At 39.7% G+C, this 27,991-nt stretch overlaps 2 protein-coding genes across 2 annotated transcripts; both read right to left on the bottom strand.

Moving 5' to 3' along the window:
• Window positions 1-5,978: 5,978 nt before the first annotated feature.
• On the bottom strand, window positions 5,979-10,320 carry LOC131248460 (uncharacterized). Its single transcript, XM_058248733.1, has 4 exons — window positions 10,030-10,320; window positions 7,553-7,800; window positions 7,043-7,247; window positions 5,979-6,243 (listed from the first exon to the last, which is right to left on the bottom strand). The coding sequence occupies exons 1-4, from the start codon at window positions 10,132-10,134 to the stop codon at window positions 6,121-6,123; spliced, it is 681 nt and encodes a 226-aa protein (XP_058104716.1). The 5' UTR covers window positions 10,135-10,320; the 3' UTR covers window positions 5,979-6,120.
• Window positions 10,321-12,442: 2,122 nt separating this feature from the next.
• LOC131248459 (phospholipase D gamma 1-like) lies at window positions 12,443-27,817 on the bottom strand. The gene is made up of 10 exons (XM_058248732.1): window positions 25,818-27,817; window positions 23,923-24,039; window positions 23,606-23,800; window positions 17,788-18,039; window positions 17,625-17,693; window positions 17,383-17,530; window positions 15,852-16,000; window positions 15,474-15,644; window positions 13,162-13,359; window positions 12,443-13,049 (listed from the first exon to the last, which is right to left on the bottom strand). Exons 1-10 carry the CDS (start codon window positions 27,426-27,428, stop codon window positions 12,756-12,758), a joined length of 3,204 nt encoding a protein of 1,067 aa, XP_058104715.1. The 5' UTR covers window positions 27,429-27,817; the 3' UTR covers window positions 12,443-12,755.
• Between the last annotated feature and the right edge of the window lie 174 nt (window positions 27,818-27,991).

The following is a 27,991-nucleotide window of genomic DNA, read 5'->3' as shown; positions in this document are numbered from 1 at the left end:
GCCCCAATCAAGAGAAACAGCGCCCATGATTCAGTGATCCTGACCATTAATCCAAACGCCCCAGATGGGAAATGTGTTAGTTAACAAAAAGCCACCAAGATAAGGGTTCCTAACCTTCGATCAGAGTCGTACATTCGGATAGTAAAGAGAGAAATGCAGCAATAGTCCAAACAAAGTGCCAAAAGGGCTTGATTAATCACAGACCTAATCTGGAATATTTTGGTTCATTGCCACTTATGTCGGTATGATCAAATCAACGGTCTGGATCAACAGACATAGGCCCCACATATGCATCAGGGCACAATTTACGGTGCAACAGAGTCTATAATTCCAGTCGATCGAGTCATCGTCAAGTAAAGCGACGTTAGCATTGGGAAAAAGCAGTCAGAAGCTAACAAACACTAAACAGCCAAAAGACAAATATTATACTCCCCCTTTATTTCCTCAAACTCGTATGTGGCTTCATTTGACACGGGAATCCAACGTGCATTTTGAAGCTTGGTTGGATCCTGACTGTGGGGCCCACCTCAATGTATGTGTCTTGTATTCATGCCGTCCATATCATTTTAAGTGTTATAAGCTTAAAAATGTAGCATATCCAAATCTCAGTAGACCACACCACTGTAATGAGTGATGATTGACCATTAAAAACACCCCGCACGGGCGAGCTAATATCTGTGTGGTCCTTTCATTCAGGTCTCTGTGACCTTATCAATAGGTTAGATGGCAAATAAACATTCCGGTGGCCCCAAGTAGTTTTTAATGGTGGGTGTTCAATCACCACTGTTTCTTGAGGTGTGGTCCACCTGAGATTTTTATCTGCTGAGGGCAATACAGATGGGCATCATGGATATAATACATATACATCATGGTAGGCCCCACAATCAAGGATCCACTAAAGCCGTTTCCATTTGAAAGGGACACGGATTAGGAGGTGTTGCCAACACCACCGCCAGCTGTGTGTGTGATAATGTAGTGGGCACTGTGGGGCCTAATGTGATCAGTTTTGGACCTCATTTTAGGGCATGAACTAAAAATAGAATTAGATCGGAAGATCAAGTAGACCACACCGCATGAAAGAATGGGATAGTGACACCCACCGTTGAAACCTTTCTAGGGTCCACCGTAATGTTTATTTATCATCCAACATAGTCATAAGGTCACTCGGACCTGGATCAAGTGAAAACACAAATATCATCCTGATTCAAAACTTTTCTCACCCCAAAAAGTTTTTAATGGTGGGCGATCAATCACCACTCTTTCCTGTGGTGTGATCGACTTGAGCTTCAGATCTGCTTCATTTTTTGGGTTCATGCCCTAAAATGACAGGGTAAAATGGATGGACGGCATGGATAAAAGACCCATATATCACGTTGGGCCACGCAGTGTCCAACACATCGACACACCACCGGTGGGGGTGGTGTTGGCAACACCACCTGATCCATGTCCATTTCGAAGTGGGATTTCGAAAACTCCATATTAAAACACACATCGGGATTCTCCTCCGCACCTTTGGACGGTGGGTGACCTACTGCCGTTCAGAAGAGTGTCCCGGCACACAAGGTCAAAGTGCTACAACCCACAGGTCTACCTAGCAAACGTCTGGCATGACACAAGGCATTAGGTCTCATTTCAGTGATAATGCTTGAGTGGACCCAACGCAACAATAAGCGGGCCTGGTCCTGAATTTGGACGCATGAAGTAGTAGGTCTGGGTCTAAAATTTCAACCCGGATTAGTAAATAAGTTGGAATTGAGATCTCTCAAAATCAACACCGATGTGGAACAGCTTTTAAAATGGGTTTAATTTGGCCATCCTCCAATATGGACCCTATACAAGTCAACGCCGAATTAAAGAGAAATAGTCAATATGTAAGCATATTGAGGTCGGGGTTCAACAGCTCAGTGGTAGACAGAACGTGTTTTAATATTGAGGTCATGGGTTCAAGTGTCCATACAAAGGAAGGTCCACTGAGGTTGAAATGTTTGTTTCGTAATTGAACATTTTCTTATGACTTTGACTATTATATTTTGTTCAAGGATTTTATTATTATGAGTGGAATGCAAATAGTTTATTGTCTTACTTGGAAGGTTTTGATCATCCACATGATACGCATGCAGTAGGGCCCACACAGGTTTGCATCCATGTGATAAGCATGCAGTAGGGCCCATACATGCATGGTCAATCACTTACACTAGCTATAATGTGTTAACCTCTATTGTTTAAGGGGCAAGTTTCCCATGGGCTATTCCCTATGTAAGAAGTGTAGAGACATAAGAATGGTAGACTCTGATGATTCAGAAGGATTTTATTAGGATTTATTTAGTTTTTTATTTTTATTTTTTTGGACATAGAACAATGTCTCAATTCCATTAGCACAAGGTCTTTCCCATTAGAGAGTGCACTTGAATGGTTGGTTGACCAGTTATAATGGGACTGAAATGAGTCCAGCACGATCTGATTTTTACCTCTAGAGCGTGTTTGGATTGCCCTATGCGATGGTAAACCATTGCAAAGGTGTAATGATTACACCCGACACCTGGGGTTTACTGCGTTATACGGTAAATGGTCAAACAATGATCCCGTTTGAATAGAGCAGAATGATCTGTGGTTGGGATTTTCCTATGTTTGGATATTTGCAAGAACGGACTGTATCAAAGCATGTGACTCTTTTGGGGGGCCCCACTTTATCAATGATTTATCAATGAAGGTGAGTCCACTTGATGGACGGTTCCACCTACTCAGAACGTATTTTGGAGCTCGTATATGATTCATCTCCCCATCTTAGTTTACATACAAGACAGCTCAGTAAAAAGAGGGCCCTGATTCGAGGTTTTTGCTCAGAATATTCAAATGGATGTTAGATTTTTAATGCTTACCATTTTGCTTTTTCTTTACCGTTGGGGGGCGGGCAATCCAAACATGCCCTTAATATAATATACATAATTTAAATATTATTTGTGTGAAACCCCACTAAAAATTAGTCCTATACCCGGGATCTACCTATTAAAAAACAATAGGTCAGATTTTTAAGACCCGAGTCCAATTTTAATGGGTTGACTCAAAACACTCAGATTGGACTCGACTCGATATTTGATAATTAAATTAGAAATTTAATTACTAAAAGTAGACACTAGGGGTGTACACGGGTCGGTTCGGTCCGGTTCTAGGGTGAAACCAGAACCGAACCGTTCCTAATGGTTCCAAGAAAATCGGAACCGAAACCGGACCGTTTGCACCCTAGAACCGAACCAGAACCAGACCGTAAAAACCGATTCGGTTCCAATTCAGTTCTACAGTTCTGAGCTTTTTATCATCCAGCCCAATTGCATTTTTTTTTTAATTATAATCCAGCCCATGTCCATTCATGTTGTGATCTATTTGATGAATGGTTTACTTATTGTGCAAGGTGTGCAAAAAGACATTTACATAAACAATTAAAGGACGCATTGTAAACCATAAATCATGAGTCAAATAGACAACAAAAATATATTGTAAACTAATAAAATAAACAACTAAAATATATTGTAAACTCAATCCGGTTCCAGGTTCAGTTCCGAGTTCAGTTCTACGGTCTGGTTCCAAGTATGGTTCTATGGTTCGGTTCACAGTTCGGTTCTACATGACCCCAAACCGAGAATCGAACCGAACCATTCAGTTCTTTGATTTTCGGAACCGGTGCACTTCAGAATCAGACCAAACCGTGCGGTTTGGTCGGTTCCGGTCCGGTTTACCGGTTCCATGTGCACCCCTGGTAGACATTTAAATCATATGAAATATATACAGTTTAAATACAAAATTAGTGCATAGAGGCTTGGTAAATGCTCTTATTAAGATGCATTTTCTTCTACTAATATTCTCACTCAAGCGACTAGCTTCGAGTTGTGCTGAGTCGTGTCGAGTAGACCGAGTGGGCGAGCTGACTCGATGAGTCTAGCTAAGTTGAACCAATTCAGATTCAATGTTTCACAGTGAGTCAGCTCGATATCTGGCCAAGTCGACTCAGCCATGTTTCCAGTCAAGTCACCGAGTTTTAGAACCATGGTCTGATTTCACAGTAAGAGATCCTCATGGTGTTTGCATAACCACTGCTTGTAATCATTTCTCAACACAATTTATTTATGTTATCAAAATAGGCAAAAGTAAAAAAGCATGTGCTGTAGTTGAACAACCAACCCATGCAATCTTGAGCATAAAAAAGAGAAATGCCTATGACATTCATACAAAAGGCAAATTGAAAAAGAGATCCAGCACGGTCGTTCATCAGGCAGGGCCCACTCACCATTTCTTACATGCAAATGCCCAATTAAAGCCGTGTAGACAGCTATCCACATTTCAACAGACAAAAGATCCATCAATCCAACAGTTGGTATCACCTAGTCAGAACCTTTTTGGGCCATGAGAAATCAGAAGTAAGGATTACTTACCCAGCATTGAAGATGGCAACTGAGGCCAATGATAACATGGTGTTGGCCAACCCCAATGGATACACTTGCAGGAACAAAAGGGATTCCTAATGACTCACCTTCACATTAATCTTACATTTTCTCATGAATGCATCAACAAAATTTCTTGTATAAAATATAGCTCAACCTTCTAACATCCAACGAAACAGCTAATTTCAGTCAACCTTTCTGTTTGTTTCGACCAACTTAACAATTTCTTTTCACAATCATCAGTCTCCTCAAACTAATAAGCATTTTTTATTGATGAGAAAAGAAAATCTACAGGATCAGGGTTCAAAATATCCGCATGGCAATGTTGTCAAAATTGTTATCGTATCACAAATAGCAGTAGGGGTTGGAACGTATCAAATTGCAAATCGTAAGACTTTTTATGATTTTCAAAAAAATATGAAAAGTATAAATAAATCAGTAAATAAAATTAAAAACTCAAAAATCATCCCGTGGCTTGATATATGCACCAAGTAATAGCATGTTAAGACTGTGTTAAAGGATTCTTATCTTTCCTTTAAAAAAAAAAAAAAAAAAAATCCCTTTTTGGTATTTCAAGAAAATTTTACTTAAAAATCATATAAGGATCCTTTTATAATTTATGTTCTTGTTGCCTTTTTTGAATGTAGAATCACATTGGAAAAGCGGCATTTGATTATGTAGACCAACAAAAAAAAGATATTTGAATTTCTAACCATCATCCCACAATACATACAGGTCAACATGCGTAACCATCCATAAAAACGTTCAAGATAAGTCATACATCAAAGGTGGGATTCATATAAAAAAGGATTCAAATGTTGTGGATTCAAATCATTTTGCTTAAAATTCGTCTTAAATCGTAAATCGTAAGTTGTAGGATTTTGACAACATTACCGCATGGTATTGGCTGATAAATCAGTATATATCAGTATCAGCCATGATCAATACAACAGGGTCATATTAGCAGGTCCCCAAAAAATGGCCCATATTGGCACTGGTAAGTGATTGATCTGGCCGATGTGGGCCACAATGCACATAAATAGGCCCCTTTGTTTATTTCTTTTTCCAAATTCTCTCATTTGTCCTCCTTTTCTCATTCCAACCATAGAGGAAGATTAGAAACTCATCTTAGATTATATGGGCTTATTTTAGGAGAAGAAGATTTGATTGAGATTAGATGACTTGAAGCTGAATGGACCAGTTCAGGAACAAGGGGAAACTAACATAGTTTTTATTTTTCATTTTTTTTCTTTTTCATCTTCCTTTTGTTGTATGCCAATGAAACAGGCCACAATCCACCAAATCATGCTTGATTTGTGTTCAATTAGGGCCTACTTAGTTGAGTTTTCAACAAGTCCAGCAGGTAGACAACATTTCTTGTTAAGAAAATGGTCTGATATTCTATTAAATACATGTCCCAAAAAAAGAAAAAAGAAAAAAGATTGATTGTTAAATAATTTGACAATTTCAATTTTCTTTTTAATCACTTTGGCTTCAAATAATTTGACCGATGCAGATACAACTGGCAGACATGCTCACTGATGCTGATTCAGAACCATGGGTACGATGGCTTAGAAAAAGACAAGCGCAGAAAGAACATCAGGCAACATGAATACCAGAATGAAAATTACTATACTAGGAGCAAAACTCTTACATCTCGCTCATGTGATAAACCCTTGTGCCATCAAGCAAAGGCTACATCAGAGCGCAAGATATACTTCACGTTTTTTGTAACAGCCCGGGCCTCATGCAGCATACACTTATCCCCATGAATGTGAAGGAGAGCCATTCCTTCAACTGGAGCAACCTATGGCAATTGAAAGCATAAGAACACGGATTTGTACCAAAATGCTAAACAAAACTCGACCCTGACGATCACTATTTGATCGACAAAGGACCAAAATAGTTGGACAAAAGATAAAATTAGGAACCTGAGTGTGCAATAAAGGTTATGTACAAACCACATGATGTAGGACACTAACCACTTGCTCTAAAAGCTCAAACTGATAGAGTGTGGTGAATCAATCCCTTTATCTCATAGCCCAGGTCAAGCCCTCGACCGAACCCCTCTCGTGGCCCCACTTCATATGAGTCCCACCTCACATGAGCCACCTGCCTCACACAGGCCGCCCACCCCGAGTGTGCCCCCGCTTCACAAAGGCCACCCCACTTGAGCCTCGTGAAAATGCCCCTACATTACCACACACATGGCATGATAGATCCAAGATCCAATCCATCCTTCAAAAAGGCACCAATATATTGATGCCCTAGCCCAAGAATATGGTTGATCCACACTGGTCAGGTGGGCCACAGTTTGCAAAACAATCATAAGGCTCTGAAATTTTGGTTGAGTTTTCTAACCCTCCGACCTGTTTCCAATACTGGGACCCACATGCTGAGTGGACCAGATTTATTTTTAGGAAAACATATAGAAAGTCAGACCAACCTAATGGATGGATTGGATCTCACACCTATGTGCCACGGTGGCACATGTATTGCGAGTACATTTGCACACGTGCACTTAGCAAAGCTCCAAGAAAGCAGTTACACAAGCAAGAGAGCAATAACGAGCTCTCAAGATTTTTCAACATAAGAACATAATGTACCTCTGCCACAACAGCCCTTCTATCGTCATAAAAGACAGTCTCCCCTCCAACTAGAGATTGCGTAGAAGAATCTCGGTTGCCGCTGGAATCGTCGTTTGCTTTGGATCCACTTAGATATATTAGTAATGTATAGTGGGTCCTTCGCCCCTCTCCTAGATCAACACTTTCATCAATATGCCGCCCAAACCGCTGCCCCACCTTGTATCTGAAAAATCAAAGGGGTTATAACAAGCAAATGACTTCTCTTTCAAAAATAAATAATAAATAAATAATAACAAGGGAAGGCCAAGGAATGTTTTGAAAATTGAAAAGACCCATTATAGGCATAACCAGTTAGAGCAAGATTTCGAATGAAAACCCATTTCTAGTATTCCGAGTAAGATTCAGAATGAAAACAGAAAAGGAGAGATTAATAATATTATGTTACAGAACTAAAATGAAATGCCAACCCTAATTAGTTGGATAAGGCTTAGATGATGATGATGAGCTAGAAAGATATATGTTTGGTACCTGTAGAATCTAATATTCGGATTCAACCCAACCGCAACCTTTCCCCTTATTTTAATATCAGAAAATATTCTTTTGAGGCCAGATTCCCATATGGTTTCTGCAAGAATGGGGTCACTCACAGATATCCGGTCATTGTCTCTATAAGCTTCTCCTTTCGCCGGACCAAGACTCCCTTGGTGAGCAAAACCAAGGGATTCTGCAGCTTCAACAAAGGCCTTGGATTCAGCAGTGGTGAAGAAATTTTGCACCTGAAATTCTTAAACAAGGTGAATGGTGAGAACAATGGATGCCTGACAATGTTCTAGTGACAAAAGAAGAAAGAAAAGCACACTAGCAATCAATGATTGCTAAGAACGGTTACATTACAGTACGTTACGGCCATATCAGTTGTTACGTAAAAGAAACAATCAACCCCATCATGCGATATAGGGGTGAATCAGTCCGTTATGAAAAAGGGGCCAAATCAGCACTGTTATGGAGGCCAGTGCAACCATAAAGGGCCCATTATGAAAGTTTCTATTTTAATTTTTCTCTTGTTTTTCCTCTGCTTTATTCATTTCAACCATGAAACAAGCTTAGAAACTAATTTTAAACTAGGTCTAGGCCTATGTTGAGGATCAAAACACAAAATTTGAGTGGGATTTGATGAACCAAAGCAGAGCAGACCATTTTGAGAAATGTTGGAGATGGAGTAAACCATCACTTTTTTTTCATTTTTCCATCGCTTTTTTATTATATTTATATGCTGTCCCCTTATCCACAAAATCATGCTTGATTTGTGTTCAATTAGGAACAATTTGGTCAACTTTTAGCACATTAAGCTGACACTACTTGACAGACAACATTCTTACAAAAGAATCGCCTATTACACCCTCAAATACATATCCAAAACAATTAAAAAAGACATTTGGGATCCTCACTTTCTTAGAATTTTACCAATAATTTTTTAGATTTAAAAAAAAAAAAAGGCCGTTGCAAGGCTGTATTGGCCAATATGGCCCCCATATTGGCCGATTCATTGACCGAAACTGTCATGTAAAACCTAGCCAAGGCCACATTCATGGGGCAGAGTTGTCAGGAACATCAATAGAAACGCACGCCAAAGTGCCTGAAAAGAAGATAGAGGAAGACGTAAAAGGAAGTGGATCAAGGTGGTGAGAAGGGATATGAATGCTTGTTCACTTGGGCCTGTGCGATTAGGAGGAAAAGAAACCAAAAACATGAAAATCTTAATGATTATTTCCATTGGTACTATTGAGAAATGGATTCATGTTTAAGGTCATGTTTGTTTCATAAGTGGAAATCCCGGGTTCATTAAACAACAATCACCTCGTATCTTGTTTGGAGAATAGCAATGGTGGAAAAGGTTAATGATTACTTCCTAGAATCCATGGTTTTCTTTGTAAATCAAACAAGAGAAAATATATTGTCAAATGAAATCAATTTCTTTCTCTTCTTTTCCGGCTTAAAAAACAAGCCCTTACCAAGAATAGGGCCTTTATGGGATTGACTGGAAAAACAAGATTCATAAAGCCAATCCCAAATATCTGTGACAAGTCTATGATGATCATCTTCACTAAGGCAACATATGAAGGAAAAGAAAATCAGTCCACAAACACATAATATGATCCTACCCCAGTCCTTACCAAACTCAATTTCTTTCAGACGAAAACATTCGAATCTCTTGGATTGTGTAGCATAGTTTGCATATTCATATCACAAGTGTATCTGATCAGCACAAATGAATAGTGACTAGAAATCTGAGTATCAGTCGACATTAATAGGAGTATTAATTGAATTATAAAGACTCTTGACACAAAGCTCAATTGGAGAGATTAAACTCCTCCTGAGAACTACAAGGATGAGGAATTGGCATGAAATGCATCCCATTTTAACAGTACTTGTGATTGACACCAAAGTTCTATGCCAGACATCCAAAACCATCACATGAGATCCAGACCGTTCATCAGCGGACAATCCATAGCTTAAAAAATCACACTACCCAGACAATTCCAACCCTCCAATCAGCAGACTTTTGCCAATTGAATCTGACCCAATTCATACTTTAGTTCCCATTTCTGGGCTGCTAATCGTACAGTTAGGATTTTCCAATCCGTGTGAACTCCGAGCTATAAGCAATCCAAGACAGGGCCTGCCTGATCAACGTCCCAAATCTCGTCCACATATACCGCATGGTTGTCTCGATTTTTCTTTTTTTGGGGGAGTCCTCAACAGACACAGATTTCCGGCCATTTTGAAATCAAAGATACAAATTTCAAAGATCTTCAAAAGATTATGCAGGATTTCATATTGATGTATATCATCGTTGAAGAAATTTGGACAGATTTGAACAAAGAGAAGGAGAAAAAAAAATGGAAACTGTATTAGTGAAAAAGAGAAATCGTGTTTTACATAGGAAATATCAGAGAGAATCCAAACAGTATAGAAGATGTATGGGAATGGTAGCAGAATCATACCGTAAAGAGGTGTGTTTCTTTTAGATGCGTTGTTTTGAGATCTGGTTTGGATTTGATGGTGGGCCACGTCGATTTCTTCCCTTCTCTTCCTCTTTTTGGAGCCATCCCTCTCTCTCTCTCTCTTCTCTAGCAGAGTCGAGAGCTCTCCGGTCCGAACGCGGCTTTTTCTTTTGGAAGAGGAGCTCTGGTCTCACCCTCACACGCAATAACTTGGACGATAAGTTGCTGTGCAACACCTGTGTAAGTTACAATATGCCAAGTGCGGATAAAATCCAACCCGTTCAAATGCTTGTCCTACGAACAAGAATACCCGATGCAAACATAACACGACCCATTAATCAGGTGGGCCACACCGTAGAAAACAATTGACAACAACCGATCTATAAAAAATTCTATGGTGTGGGCTACCTAATGAGTGGACCGGCCTGATTTTTTGCGTTAGGTGTTATTCATGGTGGACCCGATCGTTTGGACGGTTTGGATGTCATAAATACATGAGGTATTGGCAAAAGCAGAACCATAGTTCAAAAATAGTCCTGTGGGAAAACGAAAACGGAATGTTAACACGCAGCAAGCCAACTCCACGAGCTGAGTTTACTGGTCAGACAGGCCACCATCGCGCAAAAAGAATGGACGGTTCTAAACGATATGCCAATTGTAGGGGTTTTAATTTTTTAATAGGGACGCGGTTTGGCTAGTGAGTAGTGACGCTGCCACCAGCCAGGTGGCTAGTGGTCCGTGTTATGTGGACCCCACCATGATATATATGTGTTTTGTCCACGCCGTCCATCGATTTTGAAAGATAATTTTAGGGCTTGATGCCAAAAATGAGATAGATCTACATCTGAGGTGGACCACACCATGGGAAAACAGTCGTGATTGAATGTCCACCATTAAAAACCTCCTACGGCCCAATGGAATGGTTATTTGACATCTAACCAGTTGATTAGGTCATACACACTTGGATGATATATATATATATATAAGCTTGATCCAAAACTTTTGTGCCCCCAAGAAGTTTTTAATGGTGGCCGTTCAATCAACACTGTGCGGTCCACTTGAGATTTGGATCAACCTCATGTTTCGGCTCATACAATAAAATAATCTGGAAGAATGGGTGGACGGCATGGATGAAACACACACATCATGGTGGGGCCCACAGAACACCGACCACTAGCCATTGGCTACTGGCAGGCTGAGTAGCCGATCCGTTTCCGGCAATAGGCTGGCAATCTAGCTAAAAAGTGCCTTCCCCTGCTGGCAGGGGCCCAGCCCGAAAGAGCTAGATATCAAAGGCTTAAAATAATTCTTTAAAAAAATATATAAAAAAATAAAATTCCAGCCGTCTCATCAATTCCATGTCTGAGTCCCATGGTATAAATGGTTTTCATTGTTGAAGCATAGCATCTAAGAACACATTTTCTTTCAATGGGAATTTGTTTTGCCTTATATTTCTACACTGTCCATCTGTTTTGCCAACTCATTTTATGGCATGAGCTGAAAAAAGCAGATGAAAATCTCAGGTGGACCACACCACAGTAAACGGCGGTCATTTGCATCTGCTTCATTTTGGGTTCATGACAGGTATACAATGCACGCATTGAGGTGGGCCCCACAGTCAGCTAAGTCGTGTCTCATCCAAAATGGAAAGACTTAAGACATCCAAAATTAAAATCAGATGGTTAAGGTGGTCCAACCAGTTTGATCTTTTGGCTCTGCTTCATACAAAATGGGCTTGAATCTGACGATCTGGATGCTTGTACATGTAGTACATGCAATACATGATGGTTGTCACCATTTCAAATGGCCGCAGAACCCCATTTATTCAACCCTTGGCCATGTTTCTCCAACCACCAGAATAGAACGAGAAAAAGATCCTAGAAAATGATACCCAAAAAATGAAAAACAGCCAAAAAAAATAGTTGAAAGTGGGCCCGCATTTGGATGCACCAAGGAATTGAATTGCAATGGTTAAGTTCATCAGACAGATATTGGAATAATAATTCATCAAACAGTAACAAAATTCACAGCGCTTTCAAATAAATAATTTTAAAAGATAAAATCACACCACCACCATTGATAACTGCCTACAGTTAACAGTACAATTACAGCCACGCTCTATTCAAGTCCAACTAGAACATAACATAATTGCACTTCGGAGCCTAATCCCTCCACATGAATACTGAAGGTAATTGCAATTTGACCATTTCCATTATTGAGGCTATGTTTGGTTGCAACAAATATCATGAAATTTCATGATATGCAGCCTGAACTAGTTACTGCAATTCAACAGCCTAAAATCAGACAAACCAATAATGATTTGGTGATGCATCCAAACACACCCTAAACAAAATTGCATATTTCTATCAACAAGATTAGATGAGAATTTCAGAAAACGATATGAACAGGGCAGTAACTTTTCAATCGACAAAGAGAGAATATTCCATCTTTGCAAATTATAAACTATCTAAGATAATAGCTGTTCGAAGGATTTACAGTAGAGATTTGATATTCTTCATCATGATTAAAATGCTAATGGATAATGTACAAATGATGTAAACTGAACCTTCAGAAAAATTACAGGTGAAAGAAGAGGCCAAAAAGGCATAAATATCAGCATCGTACAATAATCAAGAATCCGGTGTTGGTTTTGCACCAATATTACTGTAATATGTGATTGAACCTGCTCGTTGGACATGCGGGATTCCTAGCTCTGATGAATGAGATCATATGGTAAGATTTTCTTGAATGGCAAAAAATGTTCCCACGATGATTCCTCCGACATCTAGAAAAGTTTCACATCCTGGAAGAGACTTCACCTTGCCTTTTTCATCGACCTCGACAGGGTATTTCATGAGGTGCCCCTTCATTTCAGTTATCTCCTCAGCAGCAAACTGCCGCCAATTCAACTTTGCCAGTTCATTAACCCGTCTAACACATTCAAGGCTCTCAGGATGGAAGAAACAATCTTCAAGCAATCCAAGGTGCTCTGCCCACAAGGACATTCTGTAGCCGTAGATCTACATTGTGAAAAGTACTTGTTCATTAGATTTTTCCAATAAGATTAGTTAAAATATATGAATTTTAACGATTTTTTAACAGGATTAGGAGTGGAAGAGCCAAACTCATTACCTGCCCATGTGGACTCGATAGTTTCCTTGCCCATGTGTGGTGGGGCTGGTAGGCGCCCATGGCAATCTCAGTGTCTCTGGTACCCTCCAAGGAGCGCTGGTTGATGTTTGCAGATCCAATGATCACATACTCATCATCTACTATCATGCCTTTAGAATGAACATAGATCATGAACCGCCGATTCCTTCGAGCAAGTCCCTGGGATCCACAACACAATGGATTGATTTATGATTACTGAAAGAAACATGCAAGTCAATCTTACACAATAGAAAATAGATCCTATATGTTTGGACCGGAGGATCAATGATTCCACACACATACACACTAAAGAATGGATCAAGTGATGATGACCGAAAGAAACATGCAAGTCAATCTTCCATAATCCAAAATAGATCCTATGTTTGGGTTGGATGATTGATCAATCCACACACACAACCCAATGGATTGAGTTAAGATGACTGAAGAAACATGAGTCAATCTTCCATAATCCAAAATAGATTCTATGTTTGGGCTGGAGGATTAATCAACACACTCCACACCACACCTGCACCCAGGCACACACACACAACAAACTGTCCACGAGGATCACCTTGTAACAAATCAGCTCAATCCACTCATTAGATGAGCCACACCATAGAAAGCAATGTCTACTCGCTGATAACTAACAAAACACACGAGGTCGCCACACTTGTAATTTGTTATTTATCAGTGACTATACATTGTTATCCATGGTGTGGCCCACCTCACAAGTGGATCCTGCTGATTTTTGCACATGATGATCTTCATGGTGCAACAAACCTATTGGATGGCTTGGATGTCTCACCCACATCACAGGTTGGAAGATATCCACTGGGTGGATGGTAACTTGTGGTCCAACCGGTTGGACTTGAGACCTCATATATCTTTTACAAAAATTAGCATGATCCACCCATCAGGTGGGCAACACCACAGGCAAAATGTGTAGCCGCCGATAAATAACAAAATACAAGGGTGGTCCACCTAATGAGTTGCCAACATATTTGACAGGTAGGGCGTTGCCCGCACATGACTTGTTGGAAGATATCAACTGAGTGGACAGGAACTGATGGTCCAACTAGTTGGACTTGTGACTTTCTCATATATTGTATAGAATGGATTTTCTTTATAAATAAATAAATAAATATATATATATATATATATATATATACCTATTACTTCGTAAGTATGTAAAGTAGAATTCCAATAGAAATTTAAACTCTTTTGTTTTATGTTTGGTTTGGAAATCGCTCACACAAATTATGTATATAAACAGGATTGCCAAATTGTAAACCATGGGTCAATTTCTGGACAAGCATAAGAATGAAGAGATCCATGCCTAGAACCAGCAAGAGCCAGTATCAGAAATCAGAATAATTAGGGAATTCATTCAGACCCAAACGGAAGTAAAGATGTAATAAAAAAAAATATCCAGCCAGATGGCAGAAGGAATTCCCATTGAGCAACATCCAAAGTTCAAAATAATTGAAATCAACCAAGAACTCGATTAGACTCCAACCAACACCCCCGATGATCTTTTGTGAGTGCATGCGCAAACGTGTGGAAAAACTAGCGATTTGGACTTGTTAATAGTCAAGTTTATGTATTAACATAAATATGAGCTTTGCTAAGCCCAGATGCATGTATAAGGCCGCTCATCTAGACACCATATGTTTGCCAGCATGACACAAAAGTATAAGATACAATCCATCCATCAGAGGGGTCCCAGTGTAGATGCCTGCCCAAAGAATCAGGTCAGTTCATTAGCCAGGTCGACCACAGTTTAGCGAACAAATATATGGCCGAGAAAACTTGGAAGTTTTTGAACCGGCCCACCTGTTTCAAATATAGTGGCCAACCTGCTGAGTTGAGCAGGCTTATATTTGAATGGCTTGAATCTTGCACCTGCTTGTCATGCTGGGACATATGGTGGCATGTAGATGGTATGCCTTGTACAGGCATCGGTGCTACAGAAAGATTTTCAAAAAGGCATCCATAATTGACTCAGGATTGAGTTGGTTCCTGACCAAGTCAATAATTAAGCCAGAATCAAACCACGTGAGCACAAAGTGAGTTTACTGCATCATTCAGTGCTTGGTTTCTAGAAAAATTGAGTGGCACGGTAGAATACAGTCTCAGCTCCAAGTTTCAAACCATACCCAATGTCCATGTGGTTAAGAGAAAGACTATAAGACTGAAGTCATGGGCTTCATTCCAGTTTACCCACAAAACAAAAGAGAAAAGAAAAGGTCATGAAATATAGAACTACAAAAATGCTTCAGGAAAAAAATAATTACTTGGGGAGTGTTTGACGCAGGACTTCCACATGAAGCATCAGTTCCATCTGCAGCCTCACGATTGCCAAGGCAGAAAAAATTCAAATAATCTTGCGGCACATATGTTTTCTCGAGCCCAACCTCTTCCAAGGCCTTATAAATTATCTCATACATCATTTGCATTGTTTTATTCTGCAGCAATCAAGAGGACTCCATATAAACAAACATTACATCATACAGAATACAAAAGGAAGAAGGAAAAAAAAAAATTAAAAATTAAAAAAAAAAAAAAAAATTTTAAAAAACATAAAATAAATTTCCCATTCAATGTCTAAAGCCTCTCAAGATGTCTAAGATTCCTAATAAAAACTAACATCAAAGATGGTCAGTGGAGATCACCTGCCAGAAAAGAATCCTCTGTGTAGGAACACTTGTCGGATCACCTTCAGGCCACATTGGGATAACTATATAGGCAGAAAATCTCTCATTTGCTTTGATCTTGTTTGCAATCTTAAGAGCAATTTCCATTGGTATTAAATTGTTAGCACCTGCACAATAACCAAAACTCCTTGAAATTCTGAAGTTGGAAATGTGAAACTCAAGAAAATTTTGAAGTAAATTAACAGCAGCGAATTCTTGTCTGGTTAAAAAGATCTTAGAATTTTAGAGTTGCCAACGAGCAGAATTAGGTACCATCATAAGCAGCTAATTACCAAGATAGCAGAAAAAGAGAACCCTAGAAAAAATAGCCTCACACAAATATTAAAGAGAAATATGCAACAGACAGGTATATGCCCCCACATACTAAATTCTGATAATGACTGCCTCTTACTCTTAGCAATGCGCCAGCAGTCCCTGGCCTAGGTAGAGTGGGGTTGATTCAGCAGCCAGTCATTTAACTATTGACAATCAATAGTGAGGATTCCAGTAAGCTGAAAATAGCTGAGACAGTAGTGACAAATCTCATTCACAGCTATTTCTTGGTGCCGGAATTTCCCCGGAGATTTTTAATTTTTAATTCATGAAAATGTTGCAGGGAAAAAAGAAGGTGAAAATTGGCATGAAACTATACCATATAATTTTTGCCGTCATCTGATATGTGCATCCATTGGATGGTTAGGACAGGGAGGGAGGGAGGAAAAAACATTCCAAAACAAAATACTGCAATAATCTCACGCTATTATCAAGAGAATACAATAATGTTGTTGCTATTTCGAAAATATAGCGAATTTTTCCCCTTTTTTTGTATTAGGAAAAATCCAAGATATTCTAAAAAATATTGGTGATATTTTCAATATGGCTGGTACAAGACAACGATGACAATGACCAGATGAATACATATTTTAGTATATGCAATGAATGATTGTCGGAAGTATTACCGGCATTCCATATTTGTGCAATGACAAGAGAAACAACACAAATAGGAAACTGCCATTTCAAACGTGGGCTTCCTTTTTCCAGTGGATGTGAGATCTGAAGTCCTATCCTCACCCCATGCGCACATGCGGACTTTTCTATTAATTTAAACGTGGAAGTAAAATGCAAAATGAATATGGAAGCCAGCATGTCCCATTATAACAATAGCACATCACAAAAATGAAAACAATCATATGCATGATCATCAAGGTAGTCCATAACGGTAACAGTGACAATAATCACCATCGCCATTACCATTCCAGTATGGGCCGTAATGGCTTTTATGGTGCTCTTTTTTGTGGGGAAAAAAAACACGTTTCATACCCGCAACGGGCCATCATGGGGCCATTTTTTTCCTTAATGATGGCCATTATGTAGCCGTTTTGGAATACCTCAATGATTATTATATTGCCATTTCTTTTAAGAACAATCCAGTAACCAAACACGTCTTTATTTCCCTACACAGAAGTATAGCAGGCACCAAGACTAACTCCTAAAAGGTTATAGTGTGCACCTAGATCATTGTATTTGGACCAATTATATGATGACCCGAGAAAGTACTGGTTCTCCATGTATATGAAATGTTGGGCAGCTCGGATAGCCTTTACATATGCAGTATGTATGCTCATATCGATCAGTACATTTTTCCCACAAACCAGGTTCTGTTACATAAAACATCACTGTTACTTTATCCTTAAAACACTAAAAATGCAGCAAAATAACATAAAAAGGCAAAATATTTGATAACATATTTACCTTGCTTGTTGCATCTTTTGGATCCTTTGGGAATCCTTTCACTGAATTTGAATCAATGGAACGGAAAACCTGCAGTTAGGGGGGATAGTTATATAGATTTGTTCTGGGGAAAAAAAAAAACATGTGAAACCCAATTTCAGGAGTTGATAGACATCTTATTTACCTGCACGTGCCAACCTTCTGGATCATTCTCACTTAAGCATGGAGCATCGTGCATCCCAACAATATCAGGAATTCTATCAATCTTGAGCAATGCATCATCATACAATGACTTCTTCAATCTTTTAATTCCATGGGGCTTTGAAGCTTTTAACCAGCGCTCCTCAAAGTTAGTGAGGACATCATATGCTGCAGGACCCTCAATCTTACAATGCAAATCATGCCATGGTTCTCGCGGACAACTGAGATCAGTACCCTATTTAAGGAATAGCAAATTTGTGTAAAGGAATAAGATTAGCCAGTGTTGAAAACTTTGCCAGAGTCAACTCCACTCAAGGGAGCGTAAAAGGAGGAAAAGAAAATTTTTGATGCAAAGGGCAGTGCATTGTGTTTAATACTTGGTCAAAGGAATCTACAAAATAAGTTGTGAAGAAATTTTTCCCAAAGGGGTCATGGATTTGTCAAGGAGAGGACTGCTTGAAGTTTCAGCAGGGGGGGCTGATCATAGAAACGAGTGATAGAGTTAGAGTCAAGGAGATGGTACAAAACACCGATATAAATATTCAGAATATATAATAAGCTAATCAAAGGAATATGAAGAGGAATGTTCGCATAGGAAAGTTCCCATCCACCTTGTGCGGAAGTTCAAATGAGTCAAATTTGTCTGACATCCAACCATCTAAAAGGTTGGCCCCACCTTGAAGATAACTTTGCACAAAAAACAGGCTGATCCACTTTTCAGGTGGAACACACCAAACAATGAAGGGTGATCGTACAATCCACTTGATAAGTGGGTCAGCCTGATTTTGCACCAAGTGATCTTCAAGGTGGAGCCAACCTTTTGGACAGCTTGGATGACATGCACATGACAAGTTGGCCCATATGTGCAAGGTGGACTGTAACTCACCATCCATTCAGCTATGATGGAATACTCCTCATGTAAGCATGTATCAAAATGTCTATACCATCAACATTAGATACCCATACTACGGTAATTTTAAAATGTCAAAGCATGTATCACATATACAATGTGTGCCTGTAGGTTTATAGCCCACCATCACTTACAACTAAATAACTTCAGTGTTGATGTATCCTTTCAAGAACATAAAATAAACTCAAAGCAGCATTCAAATAGATAGTATGGGAAATCCATGGTCAACATGTACTAGTCTAGGGCCCTCTTAGAAAGAAAAAAACATCTAGTAGCCCAGGGAACCAACGTACTAGGAAGCTGTTTCTTCACAACTGGAAGCACTTGGGCTGGTTCTTGAGGGAGAATTCATCAATCACAACCAATTCTAGCATCTAACTCGGGGCAGGTTCAGTAATTAAAAAAGTTCCATTCAAATATGCTTACCCAAATAGGTGACTGTTTAAAGTCCCTATCATGATTAATCAAACACACTTGACAACGGTGTTCGTAGTATTGGCATCGTTACATGTATCACTTCCTAGGGATACGGAAACACGTATCAATATCGCTGATACCCGGTAATGTGTAGCTGACAGAGGGAAACATTAAGGAAACACGAGGAAATGGTGGGATTTCTCAATGAAATTTCAAGCGATTCTAAAATACATATATTTGCATATTTAGGGACACATACATAATAAGTTTCTCTTTAATGGAAGTCTAAAAGCAAGTAACGCCAACTCAAGAAAACATTTGCGAAACATGGGGGAAATGGTGGAATTTTTCAATGATACTTTAGAAGATGCTAAAATACACGTACTTGCATATTTAAGAATCAAATAATAGTGAAAAGGATGCATATTTAGAAATAAAATAATAAGTTTCCCTTTAATGGGGCTTAAAAGCATGTATCGTTGACTTAGGGAAACATTAGGAAAAATGGTGGATCCATCCATCCATGCATGCACATACATACATACAAATACACATGCATGATCCATCCATCCATGCATAATGAAATGCTCACACAGGAACTGGTTCTCATTGGAACTCCAGAGAACCTTTTAACAATTGATTTGGGCACAAAATCCAAACGGTCCACAAGATGGATCACCTAATGAAATCCCCAGGGCCCAAAAGTTAGCCCAATCCAAAAATGTAGTGGGCCATAACAAAGTGAGAGGGAATTCCCTCCCTTTATTTGCCTCTCACTTTGCTATGGCCCACCAGATTTTTGGATTAGGCTAACTTTTTGGCCCTAGGGGTTTCATGAGGTGACCCATCTAGCGGACCTCTCTCTCTCTCTCTCTCTCTCTCTCTCTCTCTCTCTCTCTCTCTCTCCACTCACAATCGAAAATATTAGTGATACATCGGCAATACAAGTAATACCTAGAATTTACATAGTCAAAAATATTGGCGATAGTTACCAATATTTTGCTGATACCAGGAATTTCTAGTACTGCCAATGTTATCGGTATCGTTGAGCTGGAGCTACAGATAAATATCGGGGCTACTCCAAACAATGCTCGCCGCCAATTCTAATAAAATTGATTAGAGGACTATCCAAGAATTTGATCACTACCTTGGATAAGCTAATATGACAAGAAGTTATTTTAAGCCTATTCTCCACAGGGTACGTGGCAGAGTATTATCATTTGTACATATGTGTGCCATATTTGATGCAAGAGATTGTCCGTCCTCAAGCACCCCACATTTGCGACATCCAACCTTCATGCGCCCCTCACATGCCACATGTGTACATAGGGAGTGGATTACCTGTTGGGTGTTACCCTAACCATGTGAGGCCCACCTTGATGTGTTTGTTGTATATCCACGCCGTCCATCTGTTTTTCCATCTTATTTTAGGACTCAAATCCCAAACCTTGAGAAGATCCAAATCTCAGGTGGACAATACCACTATAAACAGTGATGAATGACCGTTAAAAACTTTTCGTCGCCCACAAAAGTTTTGGATCAAGCTTATCTTTGTATTTTCCCTTTACCGGGATCTTGCTGACATTATATCAATGGGTTGAATTGCAAATAAACATTACGAAAACCTTACGATGGGCCTTTGGAATTTTTACTGGTCAGGCACTCAATCACCACTGTTTCCTGTGGTGTGGTCCACTTGAGATTTGGATCTACATAATTTTTGGGACCCCGCCCTAAAATGGGCTGGAGAAACAGATGGACGAAGTGGATATACAAAACATCATCATAATGGGCCCAACAGTAAAGGTAACAACCACTAAGGTGTTAACCGGGTAACACCAAATATGCTCCCGTGTACATACACCATGTGTGATATATGACATGGTATGCCTTTAAGAGCCCCACATGTGTCGTCTGTGCTACTGTACATTCCCCAATGTGATGCTATCAATCTGCATGTGCCCTGCATGTCCACAAGTACCTTTGTGCCAATGGGTACAGTTGCCACATGTCCTTGTCTACTCATCTCTATTCTAGGGTGTTTGACAAACATCAGCCAGTGCAATAAAATAGCCTACCCATGCTAGATGTGTCCAAAAAGACCTCTCTAGGATAGATCTGCCAGATTAGCCTACCAAAACACAACTTTGATGGTTACGAAACAGGCCCTTAGAGTTTGAGAGAGCTAAAGAGCTGATTCTATGAGCTAAAAAGTATGCCAGCCACTTGTACTAACAAATAAAAGCACAGATACTAGGGCCCAACACCTTCTGATACCTGTGGAAAACAAAGATGAGAAACCATACGATCCTTGCCCCCAAGGATTTGCAAAATTATTCATTTCATTTTGTACAAAAGGAGTAATGGCTAAATGTCCAGACCATTGGTCTAATGGGATCCATTATGAAATAATTACACCCAAAAATTCTTAGATTGGAAGGAGGATCCTGGCCCCATTGTTCAGCTTATTTTCAGTTGAATGTGGACTATTGTTGTAGTTCTCTTCTTAACCATCTATTTTCAAGCCACATGCTCAAAAGGTTAGGATTGTCTTCTTGATAATATTTTTTGGGCATGGTCCATGTATGGTGAGTTGCATCCAGTGTTCGAAGTATCAGTATCGCTACAAGTTTAGCTGGCCGGTGATACAGGAACAATATCGATATTGCCGATAACCGGAAATGTAGGGAAACATGGGGAAAATGGTGGAATTTTTCAATGAAACTTCGGGAGATGATAAAAATACACATTTGCATATTTAGGAATTTTTTTAAAAAAAAATTGCAAATAGAATACATACATAATAAGTTTCCATTTAATGAGGGTCTAAAAGCATGTGTTGTCATAAGAAATCAATCCAACCATTCCATCAATCACATCTATCCATCCAACCATCCAACATTTCATCCAAACACCCATGATATTTCAGAATATCGACAACAAACGATATTTAGCCGAGAAATCCTCAACAACTGAAAAGGAAACGAAAGATTGTGGTCTCGATATCACCCATGTTGCGGTAACGATAATATCGTGATATTATCATCAACATTTTGAACACCGCATACAACCATGGGCCCATAAAAAAATTGAAATGAAAATTTTGGCACTATCGATACATTGGTGATATTATCGTAATATCACCGATACAATGGCAATATAAGCGACACCAGGAATTTACACTAAAAAAATATTAGCGATACATTAGCAATATCGATACATGTTCGATATAAGTGACGCCTGGAATTTACATGGTCGAAAATATTGGCGATACATCACTAATACCTGAATTTTCTAATACTACCAGTGTTATCGGTATTGCGGAGCTGGAGATACGGATAATACCAGAAATATTTCAATAATATCGGGGATACTCCAAACAATGGTTGCATCATACCAATCATCTAGTTCACTTGTGTCACATGCACAAATTGAAATCCCTAAGCACACCATGAATGTCATGTGTCAAGGAGTAATCAAATGTCGACAAAGAGACATGGATTTGTTATTTTGAAGGGTAAAATCATCAACAAAAACAAACATAGCAACGAGGGAGGATTATTTAGGATTCCAAAATAAATCCAATTGTCTAGAGAATATACCAAAAATTTCAAAGAAGTAATGGATAGTAGAGTAAGAACCGGGACCATTTGATATCCTTCACTTAAATTAAAAAAGAAAATTAAAAAAAAATGCTCTTAAAATATTTTAACAATAAGTGTACTAAAATAATACTTATGAAGCCATGTCCCCATACCCTAAGATGTGTTAAGTGCAAATCTGCCATCTATCTTTGTACCGACATGGGCCACACTTGCCACCAACAACTTCACCCAGGTGACATTCGGATAAATTCAGTAAACTGGTTGAACCTCATTATTGCCACCTAAGTTCGAGGCAAACCTATAACCTATCTAATAGCTAATTGTTTGTTAGAGTTTTTTCATCAACTGCTAAGTTGTTCTGAACTAACCAAACTAAAAGTGAGCATTCACAAAAAAATAAATTCAAGAAAATGAAGATGTTTGAATAAAACCTGCTCACGAGTCAGAAAAAGAATCTGTTGCACACCATGTTCTTCAACATTATACTAAAAGCTACAATGGTTTAGGGCACTTTTGAATGTCCAGCAAACACAGAGCAGAGCCAATACTTTCCGTCCACATCAAGGGCGTTGCCTGCTTGAAATGCCACCTCTTGCTACATGGGGCACAAAAATGACTTTCCAAAGAAGATGCATAATCTGTCATGCTCAGGATTTTCTGAAATAGGTGAACGTCCAGACTCCCCTCTCGAACTTCTATATTATTAGGCTGAAACTGGAATTTACAAATAATGTCTGAACTCTGATAATTAGCAGAATATTTTTGCCACAGCTTTATGGGATTTCATGGAGATCATGTCTGAACTGAGCACAAAAGTTTTACAAATGTAGCTAGAAAACATCAACATAGAAACAAGGTTTGAGAAATACCGCGAAAGTAGGGTTGTGATAGTCATCTTTATGCACTGTTTGCAATGTCCTGAGTATAGAATGCTTTGGAGTATCATATCGCCCATCACATAAATCAAGTCCTCCAACAAAAGCTGTGATTTTTCTCTTACCATTACCAGCATCAGTATCCACAATGACAGTTTTCTGATGGTGCGTATAGATTGCTCCAACTTCCTGAATAACCAAAAGTATAAGGAACAAGCAAAACGCATGTTACTGTATATGAGTGAAAAAGAGGGAATGAACGAAAGAAGAAGCAACCTCCATTATGTTGGATACATTTGTTTAAACAAAACCTGTTGTTTTGCCCAGCTATGTCGTTTTCCAGCAGACCGGGGACAGAGTAATACTTGCACTGAGGAATGCTTGAAAAACCGACGAGTCTCCTCATCATGGGTTTGCATGACTCCACCCTGCATGTTTTAAAATGAATAAGCGAGCTAGTAAAGTGAACAAATCACAGCTCTCTGAAAGCAACTTTAAGTAGTAAACTGGTTTGAGAAGACACTTGTCAGACATGAAAATTTCAAGAGTAAAGAAACCAAATGGGAAACAACTATGCTACATGTATGTTAAAAAGGAATGCTCACCAATCTTCAACTAAAGGCTTAGAAGATGAATAAAAGCAGCACAATACACACAAAGGCATGGGTGCACAAAAAACAAAATAAAGAAGAAGAAGAAGAAGAAGAACATACGCAATACAAGCACACTGCATTCCTTTGCACTTATGTACCAAACATGTTCTGATGCTTTTAAACTAACGGCCAAATGCTAAAAATTAAACGCTCTTCTGTAACTGCTAGCAAGCAATTTCAAAATCATCCTCAATGATCACCTTTGTAGTCACAGCATTGATTAACAGTTGCTGTTGATACAGTTTGTTTCATGATTGATCCACAATTTGTAATTTGCAGGGTTCCTAAGGAACCCAACTCAGTTTGAAACTGTTCAATTATGGCATTATCTCACTAAATTTGCAGAAAAAGTTCGTTCATTTCATGAATTTAATTAAGTAAATTCATTTAGTTCCCATACCATTTTAAATCTCATTATGTCTTGGGTCAAAGTCTTCTGTAGCTTAAGCTTTAACCCATTTCATGAATCAAAGTCATGCAGGCTCCATGAGAATTCAAGGGTATGGAACTTCACACCAATAAACGGAATTTGGTGAATTTAGGGGTACTGAATTCTTGATTTCAGTCCATGCAGTTCAGAAAACGGCATACTGATTCATGGTGAGATGGGGTAATTCCATGAATACAGCAACTAACTTATGAGCAGGATACTAACTGCAGCATGAGCCCCTTTGCATGAAAATTCGAAAAGAACTCGATGATCTTATCAGATTCATAGTGATCTCAAAAGAGCTTTCAACCGCTCAATAACGAAAGGTAAGAACCTTCCTGTGGTGAGACCAAGTCAAATTTCTAATAGAATCTCTTCAACAGATCCAGGTGCACTTCTTCCACTGATATTCGTTTATGCGGTAATCAAATGTTTTCTTCATTCTCTATAATTCCACCTTATTACTACAGTTTCTTTTTTCCTTTTTTGAAGTAAAAATAGCGCGGTGTCTTTTCTTATCTCTTAGGAAATGACTACCAGTATCTAGATTCTAGAACTGTCCAGGCACCAAATGATACAAATCAGCTTCATGACAGAAAAGATGAAGCCAATAGGACTTACTTTTGCATAACTCTCAGTGTCGCCCGATCAAGTGCCTGCAAGGGATTAAGTTCTCCGAAAAAACCAAAGAATACAGAATTATACAAAGATAAAAACTTATACAATAAAAGCCAAATTTTCAACTTGGACACTGAAAGTATAGAATTCAGTACTTGCAAATAAACAAAAAGCATTTCCTTTGAAAGACTGGTGTTTTGGGAGATTTAGTGAAGTAAACATTCTCCGAATATTAGGGCTGCATTTGGATGCTGTGAATAGTCAGGTGAGAGACAGACCCCAATCAACATCTAGAATGCTTTAGTTGTGAACCGACCACAATGGATATTGATTTGAACGGTATGTGACCTGATGCAGTTCTGTTTTCTGTAATGCATGATCCACAGCAGGACATGTAATCAATCTTTTCTTCCAACACATCCACTCAAACTTACGATTTTCGATACATCCAAATGCACCCTAAACTTTTCATCACTGACAATTTCCAACTGGGTTCGTGCCTTACCGTTTGAAGAAGCCAAATTTTTCTTGAAGTAGGATCATCCCAGATAAGAAGCAAAACTCTCACACCATCTTGCGACTTGGTCCGGAGAAGATCCCCCAGAGTGCAATCCGAGCCATAACCTGCGTCTCGAACCAGCCTGACTTTGTGGAACACCGACCACCCCACGATGTAAATCAACCGCCGGGCCTGCCTTATCGTGTCAAAGATGTCCTGCCAACACTTCCCATGCTCAAACCGCATTCCATTATCCAGCCTCAGATCGGGAAGGCAACCTTCGGGAACATGGGCATCCTGATAAAGCGTAACTTTCCCGCCCCTCCTGAGGGGGAAGTACGTGCCCAGCACCCCGTGGTAATCAGGGCCAGCCCCGACTCCATAGTCGTACATGGTCTGTTTTGCAATTGGAATGTACTGGAGAGAAAGCCGCAAAACAGCTCCCGGTTTACAAGGTTTCCCATTCGAATTAAGGATTGGGAAATATCCTTCGACTTTTGCTCCAGAGTATATCTGCTCGACCGGGATTGCCACGGTCCCTATAAACTGGGACCCCACAATATCGCTGTCCTTGACGACGAAGCAGACTTCCGCAGCATAATGTGCGACTGGAAAGTAAAAGTGCTGCCACCAAATGGGGTTCTCGCTATTACTGATCACATATGTCCGGCCTAATACAGCCTTTGACACCACAATTGAGACATATGGGTCGCTCGTCATTGAATGCGGACGGGGAATATGACCTTCCATCTTGCTGCCCACATTGCTGGGCAAATTCCCAAACATGTCCTTTAACGTCTTAGAGAACATATCCATGTTCGGAAGGTTCTTCGCCTCAACGATATAAATATCTAGGTTGCCATGCAGCAGAAGCACCTTCAGAGATGCTTTTGATGGCTGGAATGGCACCATTTGTAGATTCTGACCTTGCTGGGACCCGACAAATGGCAATGGCGGAACAGGACTCTGTGGAGAGGAACTGCCAGAATGCCCGGAGAATGAATGATCGGGGTACCCGTAAACCAACTCCGACCGACAGTACATCAAATTCTGACTCTGAAACCCATGCGCCGAATTCGAGACCAATGGGGAATCTTGGCCAGAAGAGCCTTGATCATTTAAGCGAACTGTGGCCATGAGATTTTCCAATGGATAGAGAGAAGACGAGCCAGACTCACCGTGATTGGACGAGACAGAGCTTTCCTGACTGCGGTAATCAGGAGAGCTATTCATCCGGGAAAGCGGCTTCGCGGGCGGATAAACATCCGACGGGAACGACCCCTGCTGAGAATATTGAAACGAAGAACTGTACTGGAAGCTGCCATGATACTGCAGGCTCGGCTGCGGAGGAGGGGCGTAATTGGAATTCGGATACGAAAATGATGGAGAATTCAGGGATGGATAGGGATAAAGAGGTGGAGATTGGAAGAGCGGCCCGGAGTGGTGAGAAGGACGATGATCCAACGGTCCAGAATAACTCTGGTAAGGAGGAGGGTACGGCTGCGATGGAAATGAATGGTGTGGATCGTATTGATAAGGATTGTAGGGTGGCGGAGGGCCGGAATTGGAATTTTCCGGAGGAGGGTACGGATAGCGGTAGGGATCGTAATTTTCCATCGGAAATTGGGCAATAGATTCTTTTCTCTGGCCTTTTACAAGAAGATGAAAGCAGAGAATTGCTGTGGCTGTTTGAAATGGAAATCAAAAGGATTGTGTTTGGGCGTTTCGAATGAGGTGGAATTGAATTTTGGGGGTTTTTGTATGAAATGTGGGGTTTCGCGTGTGATAGAGGGAACGATGCTTTCAAGAAAGAGGAGTTGAATATTTTTAGGTAAGAGGGATGACTTTATTTCGTCTAAGTTAAAGAAGAGGGGCTTACCGTTAAAAAATAGGGCGTGAATAGGGGCTATTGATTGAAAAAGATGGCGCTTCTTTCTGTCCCGTGGCTTTTCATTGTCGAGTTGAATTCTTTGAATCTTTCGCGATTTCAGGTGAAAAATAAAAAGTGAAAAAACGTAAAAACAAACGCATGAGATTGGTATCTACACGCAATCACCAAAGAAGAAGATCGATTTCGCACGAAATCCCTAAATTTGTTCGGACGTGGATTGTGTAAAATTTGTTCGGACGTGGATTGTGTACTGGAGCGCTCACCGCCCATTACCGTGGTTTGAAGAATC

Source organism: Magnolia sinica, chromosome 6, assembly GCF_029962835.1.
Source record: "Magnolia sinica isolate HGM2019 chromosome 6, MsV1, whole genome shotgun sequence".
NCBI lineage: Eukaryota > Viridiplantae > Streptophyta > Magnoliopsida > Magnoliales > Magnoliaceae > Magnolia > Magnolia sinica.
The sequence above is the reverse complement of the archived record's forward strand: the minus strand, read 5'-3'. Positions and strand labels throughout refer to the sequence as shown.

Bases quoted from the DNA above. Each gene is read 5' to 3' on its own strand.
- LOC131248460 (XM_058248733.1), bottom strand. From the start codon at position 10,134: ATGGCTCCAAAAAGAGGAAGAGAAGGGAAGAAATCGACGTGGCCCACC. The intron at 7,801-10,029 runs GTATGATTCTGC...TAAGAATTTCAG, and splicing joins AAGAAACACACCTCTTTACG to GTGCAAAATTTCTTCACCAC. The intron at 7,248-7,552 runs GTACCAAACATA...TTGATTTTTCAG, and splicing joins CCGAATATTAGATTCTACAG to ATACAAGGTGGGGCAGCGGT.
- LOC131248459 (XM_058248732.1), bottom strand. From the start codon at position 27,428: ATGGAAAATTACGATCCCTACCGCTATCCGTACCCTCCTCCGGAAAAT. The intron at 24,040-25,817 runs GTAAGGCACGAA...TAAAACATGCAG, and splicing joins AAATTTGGCTTCTTCAAACG to GGTGGAGTCATGCAAACCCA. The intron at 13,360-15,473 runs GTAATTATTTTT...TGTGGATCCCAG, and splicing joins CTGCGTCAAACACTCCCCAA to GGACTTGCTCGAAGGAATCG.